Here is a 26458-nt window from a genome sequence, read left to right as displayed (position 1 = left end):
CCAGCGTCAATTTCAATCTCTCCTCGCCCAAACCTCGGACCTTCGACCCGACAATAGGTTGACTTGTTCACAGCAGGGCTAGTTGAAGATCTTTGTATCGACATTGAGCTACAGAAGCCCGTAAACCTGGGCATTGCAATGAATATGGCCATGGCATTAGAACGGAAGCAATGCTTCCATCGAGGCGGGCGCTCACTGCGTACAAATTGGGGCGGAATCACATCCAAGTTCAACCCTAGCAGTGGAGGCCCTCCTGTAGCAAAGACAAAGGCCATGGGGGACAACAATAAAGGGACTCCACCTACCTCATTCTTCAAGCGTCTATCCCGCGCGGAGATGGCAGAACAAAGAGCTAAAGGTCTCTGTTTTAATTGCGACGAGTCCTACTCCACGGGTCACAAGTGTAAGCGCCTATTCTGGATTGAAGTACCGGATGATGACAGTGAAGGTGAGGAAGAGGGGGAGACACACCCAGAAATTTCCCTCCATGCTATCAGTAGGGTTAGAAACTCACAAACAATGCAGCTGTTGGCCGTATCACACAGGATACCAGTTTCGGTATTGGTGGATTCAGGAAGCACACACAACTTCGTGCGTGAAGGGCTAGTGCCGGACCTGAAGGTGGAGATTCAAATCGACCGAGCCTGAAGGTATGTGTTGCCAACGGAGAGCGCATGCGAAGCTTAGGCCTCTGCAAGTCGGTACCCCTACAGGTGGGCAAAGATACCTTCTCTGTTGATCTCTATATGCTTCCGTTGGAGGGGTTTGACATAGTTTTGGGAGTTAAATGGCTGCGCACCCTAGGCCCCATTATATGGGACTTCCGTTCCCTGATGGTGAAGTTTGTCCTGGCGGGCAAGGAGGTCCTCTGGCGTGGTCACCCGTTGGAATCGAAGCCAGGTACAACCATGATACGCAATGAGGAATTCATGGGAAACAAACTGTAGTCATTGCTTGAGGATTATGATGACTTATTTCAAGAACCTGTAGGCCTCCCTCCACCTTGAAACTGTGATCACCGTATCACGCTCTTGCCAGGATCCACCCCCGTGGTGGTCCGCCCTTACCGCTACCCGCAGCTACAGAAGGATGAGATCGAGCGACAATGCACCTAGATGCTCATCCAGGGTATCATCCGTCCTAGTAAGTCACCTTTTTCGTCATCAGTTCTTCTGGTAAAAAAACAGGATGGCTCGTGATGTTTCTGTATCGATTATCGTGAGCTCAACAACCGTACGATTAAGGACAAGTTTCCCATTCCAATAGAGGAATTACTTGACAAGCTCTATGGGGCGCAGTACTTCACCAAACTAGACTTGCGCTCCAGATACCACCAGATTCGGATGGACCCGAGGGATATTGAGAAGACAACCTTCCGTACCCACCATGGACACTTTGAGTTCCTGGTCATGTCGTTCGGCCTCACCAACGCCCCGTTAACCTTTCAAACACTAATGAATGAAGTCTTCTAACCATATCTACGTAAGTTCGTTTTGGTTTCCTTTGATGACATCTTGATCTACAACCCCACGAGGGATACTCACTTGGGACATTGTCGGATTGTCTTTGAATTGTTAAAGGCTAACCTTTTATTTCTAAAAAAAAATCCAAGTGTTCCTTTAGTCAGTCCCAAGTATCCTACTTGGGTCATGTTATCCATTCCCGAGGGGTCGAGGTGGATCGCAACAAAATCCAGGCGATTGAGGAGTGACCCAGACCTCAAACTTGCAAAGCTCTCAGGGGATTTCTCGGACTAACAGGCTACTACCGCAAATTCATCCATGCTTACGGGCAAATCACAACCCCTCTCACGAGTCTTCTTAGGAAGAATGCATTCCAATGGTCCCAAGAGGTTGAAGAGACATTTGGGCAATTAAAGAAGTCCCTATCAGAAGCATCAGTGCTTAGTTTGCCTAATTTTTTCGAAGAATTTGTAATGGAGTGTGACGCTTCAGGGAGTGTATTTGGAGCAGTTCTTCAACAATTAGGGCACCCCATTGCTTTCTTCAGTCGAAAAATAGCAGAGCATCATCTCAAATTAGCAGCATATGAACGAGAACTCATTGGTTTGGCTAAAGCCGTTATCCATTGGAGGTCGTACCTGTCGGGTCGCCACTTTCTGATACGAACGGACCATTATAGTTTGAAGTACTTATTGGAGCAGCGCATCACCACATCACCCCAACAACATTGGATTAGCAAGCCGATGGGCTTCGACTTCCCGGTGGAATTTAAGGCGGGTCATTTGAATCGTGCCGCAGACGCCCTCTCCTACTGTCATGAGGAGGAACCTATTATAATGGCTCTGTCTACTTGGGAACCGGCCGGGAAGTTTCTCTCCGTCTACCCAACCTTCGAGCTTGAGGACAAGCTCAACATCGAGAAGGGGAGTGATGAGCGGACGCCTTTGTTGGACACCACTATAATCGGAAGCAAATACTAGCTTGGAATAAATCTGCTACTACCTAATTTGACAATTTGAAATAAATTTGCTACTACCTAATTAGCTACTGAATAAATCTGCTACTGCCTATTTGGTTACTGTCCAAATTCTACTACTGCCCAAATTTGCTACTGTTATAAGTAGAAATAAATAAAGGGTATTTATTTATTTGATTCCCTGTTTCCTTTAGGGATTGTCTTTTCCTTTTCTCTTTGAATAGTCCATGTAATTAACTCCTTATAAAAGGAGACTTATTATCGATGAAGAGGGAGAAAAATTGAGTAATTGAGACTCTGTCTAGGACGAGTCTTTCCTCCTCCCTTTTCCCCTTACGTGTTGCACGACCAAGTACGGTTCCAGATCTCGACCTGTGACTCGATCCTATACTCGGGACCATATCATTGCGGTTGTTTCTTTTTCAAACTCGCTAATTGAATTGTTTTTTGATGCAGGAGGATTTGAATATTTTAATTATTATTTTTGGTAATTTTTGTTTTTTTAGTATTTTAGGTATTTTTGATAATTTCTATCTTTTTGGATTTTTGGATTTTGAGTTCGTTTAGAGGTTTTAGGATGATGAGTCTTTTTCCTTTTCATTAGGATTTCTTTCCTTTCTTTACAAGATAGAAATTGAGGTCTATATGTTAGAATGTTTGTCCTTTTTTTGTGCCTTGGGATTAGTCTATATAAACATGTGTTTAGTTATTTAAGGAGTAATCCTCGGTTATTAAATAAAATTTTCTTTTTTCGAAAAAAATCTAGAGGACGGCGGTTTTCTCTTTTTGTCTTCTCCTCAATTTCCACTTATCATCCTACCCGACGTCCGTTAGTATTAAAGCTGGAAGGTTTCAATTGAGGAAGTCGAGCGTGAGATCCAATGGAAGGTCGTCGTGTTCGTGGTCGTGTAAGGAAAGTTCCGGCTGCCTCATGGTCGTAGCACCAAGACGAGATTGAGGATTTAGAGTTTAGAGACAAGTTGCAGATGTAACCTAGTGTCTAGCGACGCGAAATCTTGAAGATTGTGAGATCTCAGATTAGAGATTTCAGTGTTTCTTCGAGAATCCTTATCAGCAGGCTACATACCATGAACGTCGTGGTCGGGAGGAGTCTTATGGAGACCTTGGTTTTAGGGTAGATCTGCCTGAATTTTTTGGTACGTTACAAGCAAAGTGCTTCGTTGATTGGATCAACGAAGTGGAGTGGATTTTCGACTATAAGGAAGTTCCGGATCGGATGAAGGTTAAGCTGATTGCCATCAGACTTAAGGGTAGAGCATCGGTGTGGTGGGAGCACTTGCGACGTTCACAAGACCTACAAGGCAAAGCCAAGATCAAGGATTGGGAGAAGAAGAAAAAGAAGCTGAAAAGTTAATTTCGTACCTTTGGTTACACTCAAACTTCATTCCAGGGAGATTAGGCTTCGCCATGGAGGACGATGGCTTCGACGCCCGAGATTATCTGGACGGGTCTGAAGATGATTTAGAGGAGGAATTTGATCCATAAGAAATTGAAGAGGAATCTCGATCTCAAATTGGAGACGAGACTGAGGCGACCAGCGAGTTAGTATATGATGAGGTTGTCACGCCCCGGGGGAGTCCCTGTCCGAAGAAATTTCGGCAGCACCTCCCCTGTACGGCTGACAATCTGAAGCATTTCTACAGACACAATATACATCAGCCACATGCGGCTGGAATATATACACAACCACGCAGTTAATAATCTTAGCCTACATGGCTGGACAAATATAACAACAACCACGCAGTTATATATATTTTTATCAGCCCACTCGGCTGAAATCAAAACCAACACAGCGGAAAAACAGAAAGACAAGTCCATACAAAACAAAACAAAACACTGCTAGCCGGCTAGGCTTACACCACACAACAACATAACACTCCGGAAACAAAACCGGAACACAAAGCCAAATACACACATTCATCTACCAAAATACAAATAAACAAAAATGGAGACAGGTCTTCTGATATGACGTGGGGACCAGCAGACAGGATACTCCAAGCGACTCCATAAACAACCTGGGACCTGGAAAAAATAGTGTCTACGGGGGTGAGTTCAACAACTCAGCGAATACCAATAGACATGTCTAGTAAGATATATCTAACAGCAATAAACATGGAATACAACTTCCTAATCATATATATAGGAAAAATGCAAAATTGAAAGGTAACTAAGGAAGCTGTACTCACCAGGAACTCCTATCCAGAACAAAAGGGTCGTCAAACTGAGAGTGTCATAAATCCTGTATGCATGTCAAACATATGCATCCAACCAAATGCAGCAATGACAAGCAATAAATGCATCAACGTAATGACATGTCCTGGTCACCCCTACTCTCCAGTCAGCCGTCTCACACATGATGGTGAGATCGAGTGGGTAGGGCTGTGACAACCGTGCACTCTGACGTCACTGCTCTTGATGAGTGACCGAGTGGACGGGATGCTGTCGGAGTACACCTATCCTCCTACCCCAAATCATAAATGGGGGAGCTCAATGTTCTCATCTCCCTGACACAACCGGCTACCTCGCTGCAATCGCACTAACCCATGAGTGGACCAGCGGAGCCCTTGACAGAGCACCTGCTGCAATATAACCCATGAGTGATCGTGTGTGCAGATACATGTAACTGGCGATGCGCTCAACAATAATGGAGCTGACAATCGCACAGCATGCAATCATGCGAATGGTACATGACACTAAGCATGGCAATATCCTGAACCAAATCCATATATATATAAAAATGTGTACCCTAGTACCAGTAAGTCAAATCCACAGATCTAGGGTATACATGTCCTCTATGGCATAACAACCTAGGTCCTGAACATATCCACCTCCATAAAATATGTACCAACAATATACATGGATCAAAGCAAAAGGGTCTAGGTACACAGATCAGATATGATATAAAAATATAGGTACACATGCCAGATAATAAAAATCCAGAATCTAGTCCTAAACTCAGTAAAGTATGGTATGTCACTTACTCTAGGAACTAAGGTACTCATGGCAATAATCACGAGGTATAAACATGGATACATAACAAGCGACAAAACAGAACATGCTATGGGTATCAAACCGTGACATACCAAAGACAAACATGATCATTGCTTGTAGCTATAAAATACTATACATATCCAATTGACAATATCATAAAAGATAAGTCAAGAGGTACCGGCCTCCAATATAAGGATCATATCCAGTCCAAATCCGACGTCAAGACGCTCGTCTCGAATCAGTCCTGTAATACATGGTATCGAGATTTAGCTAATTACATAAATGTAACAAACTAAACTAAATTCCTAATTTCATTAGGAACCTCCATTTGGATTGTCCTACACAATCCACTCAAATTAACTAACCCAAATTGGATCCAACTTACTCATTTATCAATCTAATACAAACTAATCATCAATTAACTCATCTGTTAATTACCTTAACTTATAATAAATTTAATTCCCTATTATTCACATAACAGAAATGGACTGAGTTACAATGATCAAACAAATAACTAACCTCAATATCTCAACCAGCAAACTGAAATCAGATCGATGCTACATCTACTACCCAACATTTCGTACCCAAATTTGATGTCTCAGCTGCTGAACCAAGAAACACCCTGCAGAACGCAATCTCATTGGATACTTCACTGACCAGAATCAAAAGAAGCAAATCCACAATCAACAAAACAACCTAATTCCATAAACAACCCTCAAACCTTCAACCGAAACCTTACAGCAACAAGAAGTGAAGGGGCAATGATATGCTCACGAAGAATCCACCAAGAAGCTGATCCGATGCCTCCCACAAACCCAGCATTAGGAAGAACATCACAAACAAAAACCAATTACACAAGAATCCTTTAAATTCACATAATTTCCCAATAATACATTACCTCAATCCGTCGCCTACCGCTGGTATCGCGTGATCCACCTCAGCTGGTGCCGACTCCAGTATATAGATCAAGGAGGAGAGCCAAAAGGCCACGATCAGTGGGGAACAACGCAAATCAACCCCCTCCCCCACTGAACCCTAGCCCCGCCGAGCCCTAGCCGCTAAGTCACTGCCATGCGCAAGCACATCCAAAGGGGCGATCGCTCCATCAAAGATAGCTGGTACCCTCGAGATCCAACGCCAATTTCTCTCCGACAACGCGTGAAGGCGAGATCACGGTGGAAGAGACCCCCCCTCTGTCGGCGATCCAGGGCAGAGGCATGAGAGAGAGGAAAGGGGGAGAGGGCGTCGGTGGAGCATGCAGAGGGAAGGACTGCTGTTGGCGGTGAACTCATGGTGGCCGGCGGTGAAGAAGATGAAGACAGGGGAGAAGATGGAACCGTTGCCGGGTGGTTTTGGCAAGGAGTCGGCTCGGGAGAAAAGGGGGAAGAGGAGAAGAGTCGAGCGAGTAAAGAAGAAAAGAAAAAGGAAAAAGAAAAAGAAAATAGAACTTTTCCTCGCTTAAATAAGGTAGCCTAAACAGGCTTTCCCCGAGCCCCGTTTTTATCCCCGTAAACTCGTCCATACGATTTCCGAAAAATTCCAGAAAAATGTCGTAAAATTCCGAAAAATTCCCTTATCATTATTTGCCATTTTTTCGGTATTTTACAGAGGTACTTTATGATGATGACCCTGAGACTAAAGTCGTTCGCAAGAGTCTGTTGATTTTCAAGGATGAATAGAAAATATAATGGATATAGCCTTTCAAAAATAAATGAGGTGAACACATCAAACAGAATGGATGCTATCTTCCGTACATTGAGGAATGGACAACATGGACATCTCTTTAGTATGTGGTTGGATGATATTCATCAACATGGTGCATCTAATGCTCCTGAAGTGCATGAAGGGATTGAAGAACTGCTTGTTTCCCAATTGCGACAGCCTACACCTACACCAAACCAAACTATACATCTGGAAGGAAAACATGAACCAAGCCCGTTGCAAACATCAGAGGTTGAAGTTAGGGATGAAATAGAAGCAAGAGGTACTGAGAATCATGAGAATATTGTTATCCCTTCACAAGCAATAGATGTCTCTCCTAATACTAGTATTGTAGCCACCCATGGTGATTTTATTCAAGACAATGAAGTATCTAGTGCATGCTGATGCTGTTGTCAGAGATGTTGAAGCAGTGAGCCAAGCAAGCAGTTGCAGTGGGGCGACAATAGGTGACAACCTTTGTAGTTTGGAAGTTGAAATAGGAAGTGATGTCATTTGTGAACTGCTTGAGACAATAACTATAGATTATTTTGATGCATTCATGGAAAGTGTGATATTGTTTGTGATAGTCTGATTGATCATAAGGAACTTTCTGGTTATCAAGATCTATTTGTCTTGAAACAGTTAGAATATCGTAAGAAACGACACCTCAAAGACTTGATCAAGAAGCACTCTAAGTTCATCGGCTTCTACCCCACGATCACCCGAGCTCGATTTGAGGAGCTCAACATGGACCCATTCAAGAAGTGCATGGAGCTGATGGAGAAGTGTTTGAGGGATGCAAAGATGGACAAGAGCAGTACCCACGATGTCGTGCTCGTTGACGGATCGACGAAGATTCCCAAAGTCCAGTAACTGCTAGTAAATTTTATGGATTTAGTACCCAATGATTTTCCTTTTGGGCTACCACCTGAAATTACTGTAAACTCGAGAACGAGTTCTTTCAACCCAGGGTGACTGATGCAGGAAGATCCGAAGATTTTCATTATGATTTTTGGTAATTTTTATTTTTTTGTATGTTTTTTTGATATTTTAGATATTTTTGGTAATTTCTATCTTTTATATTTTTAGATTTTGAATCCGTTTGGAGATTTTAGGATTATGAGTCTTTTTCCTTTCCGTTAGTGTCTTAGGATTAGTCTATATAAACACGTGTTTAACTGTTTGAGGAATAATCCTCGATTACTAAATAAAATTCTCTTTTTTTGGAAAAATTTGGAGGACGGCGGTTTTTTCTTCTTGTCTTCTCCTCAATTTTCACTTTTTATTAGCCTGTAGGAAAATCACTATCCTACTTGACATCATTGTTGGTTTACTTCTTGGTTGTAGCTTCTTTCTTTTCTCTTGAATATACCACTTTTGTTCTTCTGTTTGAGCTTCTATTCTCAGATTTTTTGCGCTTTGTTTGGAATGCTTGCAAGTCTACTCACAATGTGCCAACTTGCCTTTTTTCCAAGTCTACTCACAATGTGCCAACTTGCCTTTATGAAGGTTGTAAAAGTGTGTCAGCATGCATAATTATGTTTTATTTTAAGATTGGAATTAGATCGTGATGCTTTACGATCCTAAACGAAAGGTTTCTCAAAATATGTAATATTCCACATACTTCAGTTCTCACTGTATACATGTTGTCCATTTGGATGATCATGTAATCATTGCAAGCTTGTCCATGGAAAAGGGCCCTTGTTCAAGTCACCGTCAGAAACTATAATCACACTGTTCAGATTTTGGCCACTTTATTATTTGCAAGTCATTTTTGGTGCACCCAAGCTGATTTATCTTTGTTTTTTGGTTCAAGTAACACCATATACTTAAGAAAAATGGAAATGCCTCATTTTAGTCATGGTTTTAGATCTTATTTCCTGTGGATCGTCACAGATGAAATGTGTCATTCCATTGGTGGACCAAAATGAAAGTCAAGTTTGCATGAAAACCCAAAGCTAGGTCAATATGGTAACAATTTATGTGAGCTAGCATGGCTCGACACTGGGATGGTATTGTTCCATGCTAATACCAAAATTGGTATCCAAGTTGAAATTCTAAACCTTTTATCAGTATCATCACAACTTTTTTAGGTTTTCTCTTGCTGCAGGAGTAACATTAGTTGTGTTTATTCTGTCCAGTATCTTACTATACTGAAAAACTTTACGCTTAATTTTGTATTGCCAGTAAGAACTTCAGTAAAGTGACTCATTAGATATTCTTTGACAGGAAAGGGGGAAACTCTACCTATATATTCATTAAAAAAGTAATCACATGAGAATTTAATTACGAGAAAATTGAGTCCATTTGAATTGTTCCTGCCGCCTTGAGGATTTACTAGTTCTATCCTTTTTCCTAATAAAGAAATCTTCACTCTTTCATATATGAACTTTTGTAATTTGCCACTGTACTAAGGTTTATATATGGGAACTGAACTCAAGTCTGAGCCATATCTACCAAATAGCATAGTAAGTTGGCTCACTACAACATTGTACTAAAAAGGCTATGTAGTACACTGCTGTTGATTGACATGATTAGTACTTGTGTATTGACACACAAATAGACTGGTAAAAGAATATAGTTGTTGCTGTTTAATGTTTCACTGTGACTGAAACCTTGATGCTTGTTTATATATGTTTTGGTTTCTGTAGTATGGACGGTTTGTGAAACCCGCATTTGATGATTTTGTTCTCCCATCAAAGAAATATGCTGATGTGATCATACCACATGGAGGTGATAACCATGTAGCAATTGATCTCATTGTACAACACATCAGGACAAAGCTTGGTCAGCATGATTTATGTAAAATCTATCCCAATGTGTTTGTCATTCAGTCAACATTTCAGGTGACTATCTTTCTTCATCTGCTTTACCCAAATATTTGTTGCATTGAGCAGATGTCGTGACTTTCTCTTTTAGCCTGTCATGACATTATAATATATACAATGCTTCCTAAGCTTATTTTAACAGATACGAGGAATGCATACACTTATTCGTGATAGGGAAATAACGACACCTGATTTTGTCTTCTATTCTGATCGCGTCATACGTCTGGTAAACTTTGCATACTTTCCATTTTAAGCTATTTCAATGAATCCAGTGTTATGTTGAGTTCATAGCAGGAAACATTAGCACTCTTATAATACAAAAGAATATTTGTCAGGTTGTGGAGCATGGTCTTGGCCATTTGCCATTCACTGAGAAGCAGGTGGTCACACCAACAGGTACTTTAGAACTCTACAAGAATAGCTGCTTTATTGTTTTGAACCTGTTCAATCTGATTAAACATTCTAGAACATTTGACCCAGTTTACTTAATTACTTATCCTAGGTGATTTTGTATGATATATAAGTGAATTCATTGAAAAGTCACTAAACCATATATACAATGCCATGCTTACAAGTGTCACTTAGGATCAACCGACAAAGTCGAAACGTATGATTTTGGTAGTTGATTGATATTGAGAATATGTTGCCATGGGTGAATGTCATTATCCCACCCATGCTGATATAGTTGCAGTGATACCAATTGTGATAGGCTTGTGGTACAATCTTTAAGTTAGGAGACTTAATTTCCTTATTGATAAAAATTTGAGAAGAATGTGGGTTTAAGTTAAGAAAATTTCCTTCTTGTTTAGGGGGAGAAGGATTTTTGAATTTAAAATTCCTAGCTAGAGGGAGCACAAGGGCAAGGGACGCTAGCTTAGCTCCTATATTTTCATGCATTATTTACCTAACTCAAACATATTGCCAAACAATGAAAAGGATTTGAAAAATGGTGTAATCGTTCCTTAAGTGATCACGTTTAACCTTAGGTTTTGATGTTTAGGTGGAGTTTAAGCCGGGACTTGTGGTTGTGCTTAATGTGTAGTTTGAGTTATGTTGAACTTGGACATGGACACTACTTGGCACAATCAAAGTCTTGGTTACCCAGTGGCTTGAGGTTTGTGGAGATCAAAGAAGGGTCGCATATGATATTTGAGGGTGTCACAACCCGAAGGCTTCCATCCCTATATAAGGAATAACATCCCTACTCGGATAGTATCCATTACTGTATTAAAACCACAAGTAATACGCCTAAGGTTGCACCAAGTTATAATACACATGAAGACTTAACAATTTATTAATAATATAAAAAACAAAATAATGACCCTCCTATACTCACGAGTGACAAAAGTAGACTCATGCTTACAATGAAACAAATACACCAAAGTACCAAAACATCAAAATGGATAAAGTAAAAAATCCGTGCATTAAATATCAAAGAAAATAAATTGATTGGGCTATAATAGAAACCATTTTCAATACTATCGCTAGGCATCTCAGAGTAAGACCAGCCTGTAATAGTGTCTAACCTCGGATATTGCCTCAAGTTTGCAAATCTAAAGGCCAAAGGAAAAGGGGGAGTGAGCACATAGTACAAAGTGGAAAAAAAAAGTACATGAAATAAAATTATATAAGGCAACAACAAATTATAGCTTCTATTTTTCTTGTTCTTAAGCAGCATTTAATTATTACTCTTTTATCGTTATTATTTGTCCATTTGCTTCTTAATTAATTTCATCGATTCTACTTTATTCGAGAATCAACGTAATTTATTAAGTGGGTGAATGACCTACAATCAAAAGATGTGTCGTATATGAATAAGTGAATGACTTGCAATCCATCTTAATGGAGAACACATCATGCATAAATGTGAGATAAGGATGAATGATCCATTATTCACCCGAAAAGGATGCATCATATATAAAATTAAATGATCCACAATCGACTTATAATGAAATGCATCATGTGTATGCATATATACACACATATATACCACTGAAATGCACCTCAAATAAGTAAATGATCTGCAATCCACCCACTGAGTAAAGCATCCCATAAAATATGGATGAAGCCTATGGATGAGCAAAAATATTTAAGTCTTTTTTTTAGCGCAAAGCTAAAGATTTACAATTTAGTTATTTTTTTTTATTTTATTAATTCACTATATACATTCACGCAACTCCTTCAGAGCATGGAGTCAATGTTATACAATTTTGAAAATTTATTAAATTTTCATTTTAACTTGAGGAATTTGCAACTCTTATAAATTATAGAATTGTAGATCTCTAGTACAGGAATTACATCCATTTCCTTGTTAATTTAATTGAGAAATTACAGAACTTCTTATGAGTGCAGAGTTGAAGTTCTCTCGCATTATTCAGTTGTATGTGACTAGTTCGATATAATTAATTATATGATTTGTTCATTTATATTTCTCATGATGGTTCAAATTTCTTTAAAGGGACTCCTCTAAGTTTCCCTATGTTCTAAATTTTAAGTTGTCTATTGGAAATTAATTAATAAAATTTTAAAAAGACAATAATAATTAGATAGACAATTATAATATAAAAGCAAGCAAACGTAAAAGACATTATCAAGCAATAGAAGTAAATATGAGTTTGCAATAATTTTTTTTTAACAAAGGTATAATTTAAAGTTCAAAGAATTTATCCTTAGTGTTCTCCTAATATAGGCATAATTTTAAAACTAGGATTTTTTTTTTTTAGCAAAGGTATAATTTAAAGTTCAAAGAATTTATCCTTAGTGTTCTCCTAATATAGGCATAATTTTAAAACTAGGATTTTTTTATATCAATCATGCACTAAATTAATTTTTTAGAGACGAAAGAACACACACTACAATTTATTTATCTATTCCCTATTTCATGATCAAACAATTTGTAAAGGGTTTCCCTTTTTTTGTTTTAAATTATTGCGATTATATAATATCATTCATGTTGTATATTTAGTCATGCACAAGTTGGTTATAGGGGAAACAAGCAAGAAGAACCTCCACCTAAATCAGTCAAAGGGTCCAAGTCGTGCCCTTTGCGCTCTCTCTCTCTCTCTCCTTGAAAAATTCAATCAAGAGCTAATGTGAGGTGGCAGTAATGCGAGGTAGTAGTGCGGCCGGATGAGGAGTTTTACTTATTGCTCCCTTTGCTGGAAGATTTTATGATAAAAGGCAGTACAAGTGGCAGTATCGTAAGGCGGGATGATGGCGTCGCAAAGGTGCACAATGGTGTCATGAGGCGGAACGACAACCTTGGGAGGTAGGATGGCAGCGTCGACTTGGGATGATAACTGTGGTGTCAGGTGTGAGAGAAGTTTTAGGATTTGGGTGGGGAAGGAAGTTGGAGTTAGGGAAATGAAAAAAAAACTCACATGCACCGGAAGGGGGGAGGGTTCTTACTTTTGCGTTTTTGCAAAAAGGTCTAAATACTTTTTGAAATTGTATTTGGCCCTTTGAAATTTTCAATAATATAATAGAGGAACCATAAGATGAGGAATATGGTGCAATTGCGCTTAGGAAGCGGACTACATAAGCAAAACGTGAAGGATGACAGGAGGAGTGAAAATAGCTTTTTGGTCGACACAATTGTATAGTGAGCTAGGAGTTGAGAGTACATGCACGGATGCACTCAAGTGAGGGTAGTTCTAAACCTAGGAGAGACTCGATCATTAGAATCATCATAATCGAAAATATAGACGAGGAAGCAAATCCAATTGACTAGTGAGTGCGTCAACTAATGGAAACTCAACTCTAAAGTTTATTTAAGGATTGTGGTTTTGGTTCAATCAACTGATATAGAAGTTGACTAGGTAGTTGACTCTAGTCATGGAGCAAACAAACAAAATGTTACTATTCAGGTGTTAGCTGATGGAGTAGTCCACTGACGCCTATGACTAGTTGACTGATGCTACGCCAAACAAATTCAAATAGAGACATTATTAGAAGGCGGAACAAGAAGTTTTGATAACGACTCACAACAATTCAATTCATTAATGGTGAATAACTTTCGTTTGATTGATGCTAGCCCAACAAGTCTAGAAAACTTGGGAGGGATGCAAAATGAAAAGAAAGTGTTGTGGTCAAGGGTTGTGACATCATGGGACTAAGGTTGCTTGTTTCTCATCTTTTATTTGTTTTTTTGGGTAGAGGCCTACCTATGGGCCATGCAACAAGTGATCCTCGCGAAAATTCAATTGATTGAAGGCATGTTTCAATCAACTAAATAGTTGAGTTGACTATATATATTATACTCATTAACAAAAGGGTTTTGTTTCAGCTTGAGTGGACTAAAAGCAAGGTTAGTTGACTAAAGTGACTTGTGTTGAGTGGATAGTTGATTGCTGAAAATAGTGTGCTCTCTATTTGAATTGAGTTAATAGAAAAGGTCTTGAATCAACTTATGGAAATATTTTTTTGATGGATAGCTTGATGTCAAGTGAGGCTTACATGATCAATATTTCAATTGACTAGAGAACATTTGAGTCAACAAATAGTTGTGTGAAGCTCAATTTGAAGGCTATAAATAGAATAGCTAAGGGGATCTTGAGAAAAAACACTCTTACCTCTTAGAATACTCATTCTCTAGTCATTCCACCCCCAGAATACTCACCTCTCAAGATACTCATTCTCTAGTCATTTTTATAGTTTCTAAGTGCTTTATTTGAAACCCCAAGAGTCTAATATCTTTATCTTTAAGCTCTTTCCATGTTTCTCCTTCATTTAATTTCTTTCGTGTTTTTAATTGCATATGTCTTTTAAAAAAGAAAGATTCCTGTATAAGGAGTACTCACCTAATGAGTTGGTAGGTGGTGTAGTAGGCAAGGCACATTAAATATATTGTTTGCGTTTTCATTATTTTATTTCTGTGGAGCTAAGTTTGTTTGAACCTTGTTTTGCAAAAGTAGTCAATTTTGTATTTTTAAACTTCCGGCTATTTGCCCATCTAGTTGTGCCACTAATCCCTCTATTTAGGGATTCGCATGAGAGGTAGATTGATCCTTAGACTGACTAAATGCAAAGGAGAAATGGTTGTTGTGAGATTTAGCCAAAGTGGAAGAGGCATGGAGACGAGCAATTGAATTGATATTGACTCCAGATCTAGAGAGCATGCGCTAGTAGTGGAGAACAACTCAACTATGTCAGTTGTGGCAGAAGGCACAAACTGCTAGCAAGAAAATGTGAGAAACAAAAAGCAGCTCCCATTCCGAATGTTGAGTCATTCATTGTATCGCGTAAGACTTCGGAAGATGAGCATGCTGCTAAATTTCTGATTAGGAGCGAGTATGAGTTGGAAAGTCATGATTCTTGAGCCACTCATCAAGTGGACGCACTCGGAAGAGGTAAGACAGATGGTGGGATGAAAGGGAGAAATCAATTGTGAACAGGAGTTGTCTGTAATATAATGCTAGCAGGGAAATTATTCTAGGTCAACCTAGGTAGTCCCTCTCTACTTAAATGTATATATGCTCATTACAATTTTATAGTTACACCCTTATATGTTTACAATAGGACAACTAGATCCTCAACAACAGTTATATTAACTATAGAATCTCTATAAGATAATAGAGTTATCAAAAGAACTATAGAAACCTTGTATGCAATATTTTTCTTTTTATGCATGCTATATTACTTGCATGGATTTCAATTTTGTTGTATATGCATATGGATATTTGTGTTTGTTATTTTATAATCTCACTATATTGTTTCTCTAGGATCTGTGTATATGGGAGTTGACTTTTGCAAGAAACTATGTGGAGTGTCAATTGTCCGAAGGTGAGACATGAATCAAGTATGTCTAGTTAACAATATCATGGAATAAACATTTAGGTAACACTTTTTTTTCCTTGGGAGCCTGTCTTTGCTAGCCCATTTCCTATTAATCCTTTGAACTTTGTATCATTAGTTATTTTGTCATTCTTTAATCACATTGGTTGAAGGGGAGCCTTGGTGCAATAGTAAAGTTGTTGCCATGTGACCAAAAGGTCACGGGTTCGAATCCTGGAAACAGCCTCTTGCAAAAAGTAGGGTAAGGTTGCGTACAATGGATCCTTCCCCGGGACCTCGCATGGCGGAGGCTTCGTATACCGGGCTGCCTTTTTTTAATCACATTGGTTATCTTATTTTCTACTGTCCTTTTGTCATCATACCTAATCTTATCATGTATCTCCTACATGATTCTCAACTTCCCAAGAAATAAAATATTTTGACTGAATGCAAGACACGATTTTGAAGTTTTTAGGAGCGAGCAGTTCTATATTGTTTAGCTAAGACTGTTTTTCATTGGATGCAGTGGTGAAAGTATGGAAAATGCATTAAGGGCGTGTTGCAAGGGGATAAAAATTGGCAAGATTCTCATTCACCGGGTTGGAGATGATGGTAAACAGGTTGGTTTTGGGAATGTGCTCTATTTAGTTAAACACTTGCGTAAATAAATACTTTAGCTATGAGCTTTTTACAGGTTTGGTTGAAACATTATTCTTTTAATAATACTTGTGGAGCAACATCTTATTAACTGGTATTGTTTTATCTGTATCTTCTATGCTTCATTATACTCAGCTCATTTATGAGAAGCTACCCAAGGATATCTCAGAACGTCATGTTCTACTTTTGGATCCTGTTCTTGGCACAGGTCAGTGTTAGTTGGTACAAATAAACCTTCCAGTACACTTTTAAGATTCTCATTTATTTACCAGGCTCTTTTTTTCCTGTATGTTATCAATTGCTTTTTTGATTAGGTTCTATAATCTTTGTTGTCCTTGGACATACTTTATTTTGAATTATTGAGAAACAATTGGAATCCAGCTGTTGCCTTTTTTAACCTTATTGGATTATACTTGTTAGGACTCTCATTCCTTGTCTTGAAGGTTTTGATGATATTGATAAAGGGTTTAGGTTAGTTTTTGTGGTGATCTAATGTGTTTGCTAAGTTGTACAGTGTACACAGGTGTTGAAGACTCTAATGGCTCAAGGTCCATAAGATCGGAGAAAGATGGTGCATCCGAGAGACCACTGGAGAAGTAGCATTGGAGCATGGTCAGTCGAGGAGAAAACATATGCAATCAAAGGCAAAAAGGATGACTAAGGTGGAGCCACATGCTCAAAGCATCCGAGGGACGCATCTTGGCGATAGAAGGTCTCACGGCTAGAAGGTACTCCATGTCAGATGAGTGAGTGCACTGTACACTTGGGTCAAAAGATAGACAAGTGTATTAGGTGGAGCCGACCTTAAAACTAGTCGAAGTGGGTCAAATAATGGGTAAGCCGGTGGTTTATACCTCAAGCTTTGTCTAGTTGGGGTATTAAGGGTGTATTAGTTGACTGATGGATAAGTTCCAGTCAACTGGTAATACCCCAAGTTAAGTTCAAGCTGATTAGGGTATTAAGTTTGTGACAGTCTATTGAAGGAGTCGACTACATATGACAAGATTATAACAAATTGGATAGAATGTTCAATTGTTGGCTATCGCAGACGATTGGTGTCCATTGAAGAAGCACAATAAGTTTAGGAATTGATTGCAGCAGTCAATTGGATAAAGAGCAGTCGACTAATGGGTCAGTCCAGTCGACTGTGGCTACCGCGACCATAGTCTAGTTGACTGTCGCTACCGTTTGAAATGGAGCCGAAGATGGAAAAATCAACAACACAATGTAGATAAAATTTGAAGATCAATCGACTAGTGGTGACAGACAATTGACTGATGGTCACCAGATTAGCCAACGAACATATTCGAGTTGAAGGCTATAAAAGGGGCTTTGCGAGAAGGATAAGTCTTGATCAGAAAAATCACGCCCAAGCTCTATTGTTTTAACTTTCACTACTCTTCTATTGTTGTATCCACTTAACTGATTATAAGAGGTTTCTCCACTTTCTGTGATTTACTGAAGAGGAGAAAAGTAGTGGACCAAGGGTGCATAGGTGATGGACATAATAATCTTTGGGGGTTGTGAACCAAGTAAATCGAGAGTCTTCCACCAGTGTGCCGGCTTCAATCTTCTTGATTTTCGCTGCTATTTATATTCTTCTTGTAAACTAATACAGCATGCAATATGAAATTGAGCCATAACATCATAAGTGTCTTGGGATTTATCATTAGTTTTAAAAAAATCATCTATTTCTTATATCTCTATTTCATGTATGTAACAACCATAGATTTCCAAAGCAGCGTTTTGGAAAAACTTTTACATGCTCATTTTGCCTCAATTGTTGACATGCTCACCTATTGCATGGAGCCATGTTTGTAAAATCACGATCTTGGATCGTAGGATAGTACGATCCTTCGATCCAGAAGCACAAATCGATCTAGGATCGTGTAGAATCGATTTTTGCAGTAGGATCACAGCAAGATCGGTAGGATCGGAACAGAATCGGTAGGATCGTAACAGGATCAAAGCAGAATCGGAGCAGGATCGGTGGAGACTTTGAGAGGTCATAACTTTTGACTTGGATTGAACCACGGAGCCTATAATATATCAAATCAAAGCTCATTCATATATCTTTAATAAAGTTCAAAGTTTATCTTTAACCATCCTATTTCAAACCCAAAAAATATCATTTAAATTATTTTCGAAGGCCCAGAAGATTTTATCTTTTTTTATTATCTTTTTTTTTTATCTTGTTAGGGTTTTAAATTATTTAAACATATGTTTAATTATTTTTGAGTTAGTTTTTTGTCATTTCTTTTCCCTAAAATGATGAGTTTTTGGATGTCTATTGTCTAGTATTGTGGCATTAACCAGAAGATTATTTCCGACATTCATATTTGAATCAAAGGATTCAATAGCTTCTGTTATGTACGTTGTTGGCCTTTAAATTGGATCATTTTATAAACCAAGGAAATATTTTTGAGATTGAATGTGTTATTATTATTGTGTTAATAAAAATTTTATATTCTTTTATTTTATGATATGAAAATATAAATATTATTTGTGTGCGAGAATGGTAGTTAAATTACTAGTTAATTTAAATTTATACATGTAGCAATGTCATATGAGGTGTTGAGTGTAATGATTGCATATATATGCAAAATTAGTTATCTATTTATATGTCAATCAGTTTTTAAGTTATTTTTTCTAATTATTAATTATGTATGATAAGATTTTAAGGGCTTTTGGTAGGATTGTACGATTTTACGATCCGATCTCGACCGATCTGATCTTGACCCTAAATTGATTCTGCGTAGGATCGCGATTCTACAAACTATGGCATGGTGTCCTTTGATGATTCCCTTAAATGGGTCATGTATTTGGTTGACTGGTTCTTTGTACTTGATCTAGAATCCTTGTAATTGACCCATTAAAAGATCCTGCTTGGCTATATGAGAGTCTGACAAACATTTATGATGCTTGGGTATTTATCACTAATTTCTTTACACTTGAGAAGGGATCGACCTTGCTTAGTTGATCTGGCAATATACCACATTGCAAGATTATGGTCGTCTTTGTATTTTCTTGAACCACCTCTTTAACTTGGTTGTTCCACAACTTGTAACATAGGGGTTCTCCAAGTTTATCAATTAGAATTTCCAAATCATTGTTGACATTGATCTAGTTCTTGAGCTTTGTCATGAGAAAATATTCAAAAAAAAGGTGGTCATGTTGTTTCCTTCTTATAGTGCCATCTCAATTTTGAACAACTTAAAAGAGTAGTTTGCTCTGCTGCTACTTTTGTTAGGACCAATGCGGCTAAAGGGGGTAAATAGCAACAACCTAAAATTTGAAAATCTTTTATTTTTGCTCTTGCAATTGAGAGGTGTAATCAAATGTTAGCAATCAATATTAACAATTATATGATGGAAAAATAAAGACAATTAATTAATGCTAACATGATATTTTAACATCGTTGGACCACGACCTATGACTTAAAGTGAGTCACCCCTCAAAATTCCCTGCACAAAATAATTTCTCCTTCTAAGAGGTGGAGAAGCCTTGTACAAAAAATTACTTTTCTTTTTTACAAAATGATAGAAAATGAAAGAACAAAAGATAAATACTATTTTAAATAATAAAAGTAAACCTTTTAGATTATCCTCTTTAAGGTAGTTGAGAGCACTTTTGAACTCTAAGAATAGAGAGAGGAATGCTAGTCAAGAGCTGTGAATTGAATTTTTTTTCAAAGTCACATTCCTTAGTCTGTAGGGATTCAATTGACTTAAATTTACATGTTAGTCAATTGAAATGCCAATTTTAAACCTTATCCCTAATGACTTCCTTATCCTATCCAGTTGGCTCAATCTTCCTTAGTCAATTTAAAATGTCATCTACTTAATTAGATAATTATCACCTTTAAGTTCAATGACTTTGTCTTCAGTCGACTCATACTTTTCACCAGTCTAATTATTAAACCGTAACCTTTATCACTTAATTCAACTCTTTATTAGTCAACTCTAATTTTTGTTAGTCGATTTATTTGTATAATTATTTGACCTTTTCTCATAATGATTCTAACTTAGTCGGTTCAATCTCTAGTCAATATCGATATGACCTTTTCACTGTTGACACAGTTTAGTCAACTCTGATCATCCCAATCAACTCAGATTTTGTAGCCACAAATACTATCCCATGAAGATAAAGTCTTGATTCGACTTACTACCATTCTGGTTAACTTAGCACAAAAACGTAACACAATCAACTAGGCAGCCAATTCAAGCTATTTCAATTATTGAATTAAGTACAATTAACTCAAAGAGTGTTCCTATTTGCAAACAACCAATTTACAGTTGATTACCGAGAGCTGTCAGTGGATCAAATTTGCTAAATTTTGAACTTATTCATCAACATTAACCTAGAAACACTATTCTCTGGTTGAATGCATGCTAAAGTAGAAAAATTCTATCTAAAATACCCAAAATAATATTCACTCATCATTACTCATCTCATGAGTCTTCATATTAACTCCTCCCTCGAGTCGATCCCGATCTTTGAATCATAAAACTAATTATGGTTTGAAATTTCGTACCATACTAGGGGTGGTATGTTCGAAAGGAGAATCATTCTAATAAATTGCCGAAACTTGATGGTACTCAGTACAGGTAACCCATCTTGTGCCATTGTGTTAATCATGTTCGTTGAATATAATGTTGTATTGACGTTTGATACCCTTGAACATGCAATAAAATATGTCAAAATAAATTGAAATAGTGTTTGTTATGTTTTGTAACTTGTTCCTCTACAATACAAAAACTGTACTATTTTAAATGGTAGACAAAATCCAAGCTTAGGTATATAGTTGTTTCCTCATCTTGCCCTTTTTCATCTCCTTTTTCCTTCCCCCTCTAATTCTCCACCCACACCATTGCTTGAAAGATTGGCACGGTACTGAAACAATATTGTTCCAGTCAAAATATGAAACTTTGGCATGATTCAAATGTAAAACCTTGGAACCAACATCTTCATAGGCATTCATATCTTTTTCGACAATTGTTGAATCAAGAGCTAACTCCTCCACCATCAACATGCCAAGAGTTCACTTCAAGTTGACTCCTTTGAGACTTCTTTATCTACCAAACACCTCTTGGATTTCTGTCAACTCCTTTTGAACTTCTCTCATATATACCAACCACGTCTTTGACTTTTTCTTTGCTAAATTTTCTTCTACTTTGACTCACTTGGAGTTTTTCGATCTCTTACTATAGTTCTTGTCAAGTTCTTGCACCTTCATACTTGACACTCTTTAATATAGTATAGATTAAGTCTAACTTAAATTTTTGGTTAACTATATCAAAACCACCAATACTTTGATTATGACTGTACCAATAATCTCCCCCTTAAGTTATAAGATAAGTCTCTTAGGATATGATTACACCAACCCTCATTATGTCTCCTTTGAAATAAAAGCACAAGGGAGAGAAAAGGTTACTAAAGAGCTTGAAAGAATTGAAGCTTAGAAAGTTGCATGCCTACCACAGCAACCACAATCAAGTCTTATCCTGCTAGGTGGGATTTGTTATATGGATCCTTATACGCCATCGGGCTCTATCTCCTACTATATCATCATTTATATTTAAATAAATTTTATCTAATTTAATTATTGCTAATCAAATCTTTTTTGGTATTCCTCTTCCTCGTTTGATATGCATGCCTAAGCTCTTAAAATGCTTGAGGCACTTGACCTTATATAGTACAATAAATGAGTGTTTAATGTTCAGTCCTAGTTTTCAAAATAACTTTAAAGGCTTATATAAGTCTTGGTCTAATATTCACCTTGGAAAAGATAAAAAAAAAAATATAAAAAGACATCTCCAGTCAATTGAAAATCCGGTCCATCTATTGACAACCTAGTCCATTGATTGAATGACTAAAGTATGGATGTTAGAACTAACAAAACATTTTTAATTGACTAAATACTCTTTCAGTCGATTGGAATATGTCCTAGTCAACTAAAAACATTCCAACAATCCTATTATTCATGTTATACCCTATTGTGAGCTGACATTAATTCTGCAGTATTTGAATCATTGACAAACACGATGTAACAACACCCTAAAATAGTAAGACTTCAACAAAATTAAGCTCTAGGTCGTCTGACCTCTAACTAGGTCATCACAACATTGATACAATCTACACTTAAAATTAAACCCAATATACAACATTACAATCAGTACAAAGGTTCACATGTCTTTAATTCCTTCTCCAAACTTGACCATCCACAAATTCTACACTCTTCATGGTTCCCTACTCGATCTCTGTATTATATGATACTTTGCACTCGATGAATATCATCGAATTCACACTTAAATTAAGTTATTGCCAAATTATTGAAGCATTGTGGTCAAATCTAAACATAAGGGAGAATCCATTGTCTAAATAAAAAGACTGCATTGATTCATATGGAGAGCTCAGAAGTGAAGGTGTGGCATTTGGTTCACAAGGTATATATTGGAGAATCTAGAACTTTTATTTGAGACTTCACCCACTAAACCTAATAAGCTCAGTAATTCTAGTACTCATAACACATATATCTTCCTTCTTGAAATAAAATTCATATATCAAAGTGACACTATTGTAGTTAATTCAACGTTTGAATCACTTAACCAATAGTGCATGTTCATTTACATATATGATTGCTTTTCTAGAGACCGCTAGTTTTTGTTGATAGAATATCGTACAACAACCACACCACTGGCAATCTTAAGATGCTCAGATAAAAATAGATGGAGGGATGCACCGAAGGCGAACTATGTCAACCCAGATGAATCATGACCATATTTGTTTTACGAGGTTAGGTTGAGAATATTCAATGACTTCAAAGAAAATCTGTCAATTAATTTCATACTTCTACAAATGAATAAGTGAAAGTGTATGAGTAATATTTAACACCAAAAACATAAATAAATACAAAACGACAAAGAAATAGAAAAGTCATAAATTGAGCTTTTTATGAGTTATGTCTTTAAAAATCCTATTAAACACAAATTACAATGATATCATTGTTAAATAATGTTGCTCTCAGGGAAAAACATCATTGAATATTGCCAACTATCAGTTACAATACAAAACCAAAATTTAATCATAATATTAGCTTCTACGGTAAAAAGGTTGCAACTTTAGATTTCTCATTTCATAGAACACGAAGGACGTAGTGTAAATAAGGTAACTATTAAGAAATTTTGGAAGAAAAAAATATTATTAATTTTATTCATTAATCTCATACATATATACTGACATATAGAGAGAGTATCTAGATTTAATTAAATCCATACAATTAAGATAAATCATATCCCTATAATTAAGGTAAATCATATCCCTATATTTTCTATTTATATTTATATAATCTGTAACACTCCCCCTCAAACTGGTTCATAAATATTGATCAAGCCAGCTTGTTACAAAGTTAATTAACTCGAACCCCATTTAAAGCTTTTGTGAAACTATTTTCCAACTGTTCTCTTGTCTTCACATACTTTGTAGAGATCAAACCTTGATGAATCTTTTCACGAACATTAGGTTAGTGCTGAAGTTTTAAGACCTACTTTAGTCAAAAGATGATGTATCCACGTTATCTCACGCACAATATTTGTCATAGTTCTATATTCTGATTCCGCACTAGAACGTGAGACAACATTCTACTTCTTACTTTTTCATAAAACTCAATTTCCCCCAACACAGACATAGTAATCCGATATGGATCTTCGATCATCCTTGGATCCTACCGGTTAATATCTAAAAAACATTAACCTTAGTATGTCCATGATTATTATTCAAGATACCTCGTCTAGGTGCTCTTTTCAAATAGCACAAAATTTATTCTACAGCTGCCCAATGATTAATTGTTGGAGAAGTTATATACTAACTCACAATATTGATTGAATATGCAATATCTAGACGAGTTAAGATAATTTAAATTTTCAACCAACTTCCTTCTATACCTCAAGATTCTCAAATAATTCATCATCTTTTGTGAGTTGCAAATAAGGAGCCATTGAAGTACTACATGGTTCAACACCTATTTTTTTTGTCTCGAACAATAAGTCAATAAGTCAAGTATATATTTCCTATGAGATGATAAGATTCCTTTCTTCTTGTTACTCAACTCTCAAGAAATATTTTAAAATTCTTAAATTCTTTGTATAAAACTGATTGTGAAGAAAGGATTTAAGAGACAAAATACCTGCAATATCATTCCTAGTAATAACAATATTTTTTGAAGAACCAAATGGGGGCAAGAAGAAAGGATTTAAGAGACAAAATACCTGCAATATCATTCCTAGTAATAACAATATTATAAGTTACTTTATAATGCAGATTACGAATTTATGTTTTTAAAAAAAATTATTTTGGTTGTTCACTTTTATTTAGGAGAATAAATTAATTATTGTAGTTTTTGATTTATAATTGTTTTATTTAAAGAGTGGGAAATTTGTTCCAAGACTGAGCTTAAGCCTTTTAGGTGTATAGAAATTATTTATTTCTTAGCATATATTTTTTTATTTTTTATTTTGTTGGAATTTAAAAGAAACATCAAACCTCAATGTTAATCATTTTTCAATGTTAATCATTTTTCAATTTAATAATATTTCTCTTGGATTTTGTTTACTGTGTGAGATTAGATTGTTACTCTAGTTCTGCTCTAACCTCCATGTTGTATCACTCTACCTTTTCACTAAATTAATGAGATTTCTATCTTTGATGTGCACAGGAAACTCAGCTAACCATGCTATTGATCTGCTCATTCAAAAAGGAGTTCCTGAGAACCGAATAATTTTCCTCAATCTCATCTCAGTGAGCGTTTCCCTCTGTTCATGTAGTCATGGATGGCTTCGCTCGCCAACGTGCTACTATCCTAATCAAATCATATTTGGGTTTATCTTAAATGATGTAGGCACCCGAGGGGATTCACTGTGTTTGTAAAAGGTTTCCTTCCGTGAAGATAGTGACCTCAGAGATTGATGCAGCTCTGAATGAGGAGTTCCGAGTGATTCCAGGGTTGGGGGAATTCGGTGATCGTTATTTTGGTACTGACAACTAACCATCTGCCGTTAGCCACTTCTGGTGAATGATCAAGTGAGTATATATTTGACAATAAATGCTAGTAACATGTCCAAATTGTTGAGATTCCTATCTGATGTTTGATGTTGCGAGATTGAACTGTAATTCCTTGGGTGTCAAAAACATGCTCTTCAATTGATTTGTTGGGCCTGTTTTAGAAAACTCAAATTTTCCTTATCTCAAATAAGTGTTCTTGATGCTATGTTTACTTGGGAGCCCTGCAATCAGAGGGAAAAGAAGTAATGAATGGAAGGGAAGGGAAGGGAATAGGTGGTGAGAAGAGAGAATAGATGTATTCTTGGATTGAAGAGCTGAAAGAAATGAGGTGAAATGGCTAAATGCTCCAACTACCATAGTCAATTACCGAATTCAGCAATCGTAGCATAGAACCAATTAAACCATCCTCGTTGCCTACCCTAGCTTCGAGATTGTTTGTGTTCTATGCTAGCGAGTACAAAAACCAACAATTTTTGGCCTCAACTCTCTAGGTAGGTAGACGTGTCGACCAAGAAAGAAAATGATGCAATCAGGACTTTGAGTTCCTCAACAAAGAAGACTATGAAGGTGAAGAATATGATGTGCATTGGGTACTCCTGTGCAAGAGAAGACAGGACAAGGACAAGAGCATTTTAATGTCTTTTTGTCAGTAAGTTCTACATGTCCAATGTGCTTGCGGACACTTAATCCCACTTTGGTGTCGATAAACACATTTGTGAGTTTATTGGGTATTGTCTTTGTATTGTCATTATATTGTATTAGTGTACGAGCATTGCATAAAGCAAACTATCTATCGAACCCAAAAATGAAGTAATTTTACATTTATACTTTTCAAAATGAGGTTGGAATCGAATGCCAGCCAATTGATATGCACTAAATTTTGCCCTTGGACAAGTTATTTTCATTGCCATACGAGTCTGGCAGTGGATCCTAAACATGGGCACTATACCAAATCTAATATGTAGTGCCAATGCAATATTCTGGATCAA

At 37.1% G+C, this 26458-nt stretch overlaps 1 protein-coding gene across 1 annotated transcript in view; it reads left to right on the top strand.

Moving 5' to 3' along the window:
• The window catches only part of LOC122015814 (uridine kinase-like protein 2, chloroplastic), a 41498-nt gene extending 15864 nt beyond the window's left edge, over nucleotides 1–25634 (top strand). The window contains exons 7-14 of the mRNA XM_042572869.1: nucleotides 9804–9998; nucleotides 10123–10206; nucleotides 10316–10376; nucleotides 15701–15761; nucleotides 16279–16372; nucleotides 16545–16617; nucleotides 25123–25205; nucleotides 25306–25634. Coding sequence (XP_042428803.1) covers nucleotides 9804–9998; nucleotides 10123–10206; nucleotides 10316–10376; nucleotides 15701–15761; nucleotides 16279–16372; nucleotides 16545–16617; nucleotides 25123–25205; nucleotides 25306–25452 — 798 coding nt within the window. The 3' untranslated portion in view covers nucleotides 25453–25634. The remainder of the gene's footprint in view (nucleotides 1–9803; nucleotides 9999–10122; nucleotides 10207–10315; nucleotides 10377–15700; nucleotides 15762–16278; nucleotides 16373–16544; nucleotides 16618–25122; nucleotides 25206–25305) is intronic.
• The last annotated feature ends 824 nt before the right edge of the window (nucleotides 25635–26458 follow it).

Source organism: Zingiber officinale, chromosome 8B (assembly GCF_018446385.1).
Source record: "Zingiber officinale cultivar Zhangliang chromosome 8B, Zo_v1.1, whole genome shotgun sequence".
In the NCBI taxonomy this organism is placed as follows: domain Eukaryota; kingdom Viridiplantae; phylum Streptophyta; class Magnoliopsida; order Zingiberales; family Zingiberaceae; genus Zingiber; species Zingiber officinale.
The sequence above is the reverse complement of the archived record's forward strand: the minus strand, read 5'-3'. Positions and strand labels throughout refer to the sequence as shown.